Consider the following 3924-nt stretch of genomic DNA (forward strand, 5'->3'; position numbering starts at 1 on the left):
GCTGCCAAAACAGTTTTCATTACAAATCCCCATTTTCACTTGTTCATAGCTTTCTTGGAAATTCTCTTTCTGAGAAACTTGCCATGCTTGGTCTCTTCTGAAGGGTGATTTTAAAAAAATGTCAGCAGTCTAGTGGAAACTATTCAACATAGACATAATTTATGAAAATGTGTGACTAATAGGTGAGAGAGGAAGTCACTACATTGATTTGACACAGATTATGCATGATAAAAAATGCTCAGTAGATGTCTTCTATATTATGTTACCATTAGAAAAGTACTGTCTTTGAAGCGTTAGTGTCCACATTAAAAAGTTTTTAAGAGTCTCAATCACATAGTTCTGTTTATTGTCAAAGGCAGTACTTCAAGAAGAGGAGAAAAGCAAATAAAAGGTATATTTCAGTGTAAAATACATGGGGAAATGATGATTAGTTATTGTATGGAGGACACTGATAATAGCTATTGGCTTTTGTGTACAAACAAGTATTTCTATTGACAAATTTCACGCTAAGTGCACAAGGAAGGAGTTTCACCAAAAATAATAATGAAAGCTCAGTTGTGGATATCTGTTTGTTCCTAATAGTTCTCTCTTTCATTTCACAATGTTTAGAAAGACTGTAAATAGCAATGAAAAGATAAATGTGTACAAAATTCAAACTGCAAGTTGCTCCTAAAGGCTACTGAAGACAGAGGGACTGATTCTCATTTACGCAAAGGCCCCTTTGCACCGCATAGTAATGTAAAGAGGCCTTGAAGTGGCTGTAAACTATATTTATGCCCATTTTAAGGCCAATTTATACAGCAGAGTGGTGTAAAGCAGCTTTAATGTAAATGTGAGTCAGACCAAGTATTTTTCATAGTACTGTAGAATATCAACTGAATCACCTTTTTATTATGCTGGTGTACTGGTGAAAAGGATGTTTTGTACAAAGATCAGAGAAACATTCATCAGAAGATAAAAAAGGATAGTAATTACTATTTAGCTTTTAAAATAAATATGTACACTATTTACAATATTCCAGAACATTTCAGAAGATAACATATCCAGAACTATGTGCCAATGCCTAAAAATAACTCCCTATTCTTTTAACAGAAAATGATTTAATATACAAATATATAGAGATATATATATATTTTTTGCTAGGGTGACCAGATAGAAACTGTGAAAAAATGGGACGGGGGTGGGGGGTAATAGGCGCCTATATAAGAAAAAGTCCCCAAAAATGGGACTGTCCCTTTACAAATGGGACATCTGGTCACCCTATATACTGCAGTTATTTATTTTCCCTTCAGTCAACTGTTCAAGAATTAACAAACAAGGAAAGCATGGGACATTATTTTTGTCAAACCAAGATTCAGGTATGCAACATCCATATATTGAATAAGTCAAAAATATTGTCCTTCAGCTGGAAACCCTAAGAGTGCTGTCAATGTTGAGAATATTTGCAACCCATTACTGGTCTGCCATACTAGCAAGTTAGCTTAATCTATCTGATAGTCCTGTCTGCAAAGCTGCAGAAAAGCACGTATATCAGTTGGTCTCAGTGATGGTGATCGTCTGTAGCATGTCAGATAGGTTTTCTGGATCTAGCTCTTCTTTGCCATTATCTGAATTTTCTGATAAGATGTAACAGCCAGAGTCTCTTGGACAGTCATTTAACTCTGACTTGTTAAAGCTGGGATCGGGGCTTACGGTCAGGGGCTGTTGCTCATTTTCATGTTCTTGTTCAACTGTAAAAAATGAAAAGGAAAGTGTTATGAACCCCCCCGAGCAACACTTAGATGATTAAAAGATTGTTCTTGGAGCAGTGCACAAACTGAATTAGCAAACTGCAGCTCTATTAGAGCTGTACCTTATATCTGTTAGAAATTGAAACCTTAGAAATCAAAGGACTGATAATTTTCGCTACATGATGCCAACAGCCACTGTAGCCCACTCAACAGGAACATGATTCTGCAATACATTGCTCACAGGTGGATTCCTGAACCCCAAAGAAGACAAAAGGACTGTGTATTGGTTCAAGGGTCTGCTTGTGCAAAATGCATTGTAACACTGGGGTCTATATGCCTGACTCTTCCCCTTCCCTCACTTTCAAAACCCTTTTAAAGACCAATTCAGTACCATATAACATTCCAGTTTCAATGTGCCCTCAACCTTCTGTGATTTACATGTAATGTATTGTAGCTGCTGTACCTTTAGGTTATAAACCCCACAGGGCAGGGACTTAAGCTATGTCTATACTACGCAGCTTTTAGCACACAGCTGTGCCACTGCAGCCATGTGGCTATGAGGTGCATAGTGCAGCTGCTGTTTGTCTGCGGGAGAGAGGTCTCCTGCCAACAAAATATCCACACTCAAGAGAGCAGTGGCAGCTTTGCTGGCAGGAGAGCACTCCTGCTGACAAAGTGCTGTCCTCACCTGTGCTTTTCCTTGACAGTACTTTTGTCTTTTGGGGGGTGGGGGGTGTTTTTTTAACACCTCTAAATGACAAAAATTTTCTTGTTCACTTGCGAATGTAGACAAAGCCTTAGTGTACTTATTTACAGTACTGGATACCTTAACCATGCCACACAATTGCATGCCACACAATAATGGCCGATATACCGATTTAACGCTGTATCCGTTCACACGACGTCGTCATTAATATCAAGTTAAACGGCTCCTTAAATCGATTTCAGAACTCCTCCCAAATGAGAGGAGTAGCGCTAAATTCGATAGTGATAACTCGGATTAGGGTTCGTGTGGACGGAAATCGACGTTATTGGCCTCCGGGGGTGGTGGTGCCCAAGCGACTGAGACACGCTGCTCGGTCAGCACCAATTTGACATAACGGGCTGACCCTTTCGCCGGGTCTTCACGTGCTGTGCTGCCAGAGTCTGGGGTGACTCTCCCGCAGAGTATGGGGGCGCCCAGTGCTCAGGCGGTGTTCCTGTGGGGCCAGATTATGGGATTACTGCATATGGCTTTCTCAGTCTATGGCCCCACCAGCAAGCAGTTCGGAAAAAGAGCCCCTACTTGTGAAGCATATGCAATGCCATATTCCAGTATTCGACCTGCGTGCATCAATGCGCGTTGTCTCCCCCAGAGTTACAGCAGACCAGTGTCGTAGACGCAGCTAACGATTTCGCTCTTTGGCTTACTAGTGCAAGTCACTCTGCTTCTGCCCCCCCACATGTGATTTGCTGTCGTACGGGGTCGCAAATTGGATTTCCGACTGACCCGGTATGCTGTCCTGGGTTGCAGCCTTGATATTTGCTTCCAGAGGGCTATTGCCACCCTTGCTTCTCCACTGGGAGGCTGCTCTCAATGTTTGTATAATGGGCGTTTTCAGGCGAGGGGAAAGCCAAATCGTCACGTAAAGTTCTAAGGAAAGTGCTCTTATCGCATGCGAAAGTTTCCGAGCCACTGCGAGAAGCATCCCACATACGTTAAACAATGCGGTCCCACGAGTCTGTGCTTTGTTTCCGTGCCCAATTTGGGAGTTTCAATGGTAGAAGAAGCCCCGTTAAATAGCCGTAGCTCCAAAACGCTGGGGGCCGAGGTTTAGGGAGCATATGTCTACATCATTTCCGTCAATGAGTGTCGCATCGGAGTGTGTGCGCGCTCAGACAATAGCCTGCCTCCTCCTCTCCTCCTGCCTTTGCAGTTCATCTGTGCAGTATAGTCAGCACGAGAGTACGGGTGTTGACAACGCGTCAGGATAAACGTGTTGTGATCTCAGGGTCCATGATTGCTGTGCTAATGGGCTGTTTGCGTCAATGCACTCCGCGAAAAGGTCGCCCAAGGGTTGTCTGCTGCCTTCACAAAGGAGGGGCCGAGGCTGCTACCTCCAGCACACCCGGGCGAATGTTTCTGCCCCCATTCAGGCACCTGTGCATCACACGAAGTTGTGGGGAATTATGGGATCTGAGGAACTGCTACGCA

The 3924-nt window shown here is 43.0% G+C and overlaps 1 protein-coding gene across 2 annotated transcripts in view; it reads right to left on the reverse strand.

Moving 5' to 3' along the window:
• Window positions 1-323: 323 nt before the first annotated feature.
• LOC116828568 (SAM domain-containing protein SAMSN-1) overlaps window positions 324-3924 on the reverse strand; it is a 94097-nt gene continuing 90496 nt past the window's right edge. For both annotated transcript variants that reach the window (XM_032786890.2, XM_032786892.2), the window contains one exon: window positions 324-1730. In XM_032786890.2, coding sequence (XP_032642781.1) covers window positions 1531-1730 — 200 coding nt within the window. In that variant the 3' untranslated portion in view covers window positions 324-1530. The remainder of the gene's footprint in view (window positions 1731-3924) is intronic.

The sequence above is a fragment of the Chelonoidis abingdonii genome, chromosome 1 (genome assembly GCF_003597395.2).
Source record: "Chelonoidis abingdonii isolate Lonesome George chromosome 1, CheloAbing_2.0, whole genome shotgun sequence".
NCBI classification, from domain to species: Eukaryota; Metazoa; Chordata; order Testudines; family Testudinidae; genus Chelonoidis; species Chelonoidis abingdonii.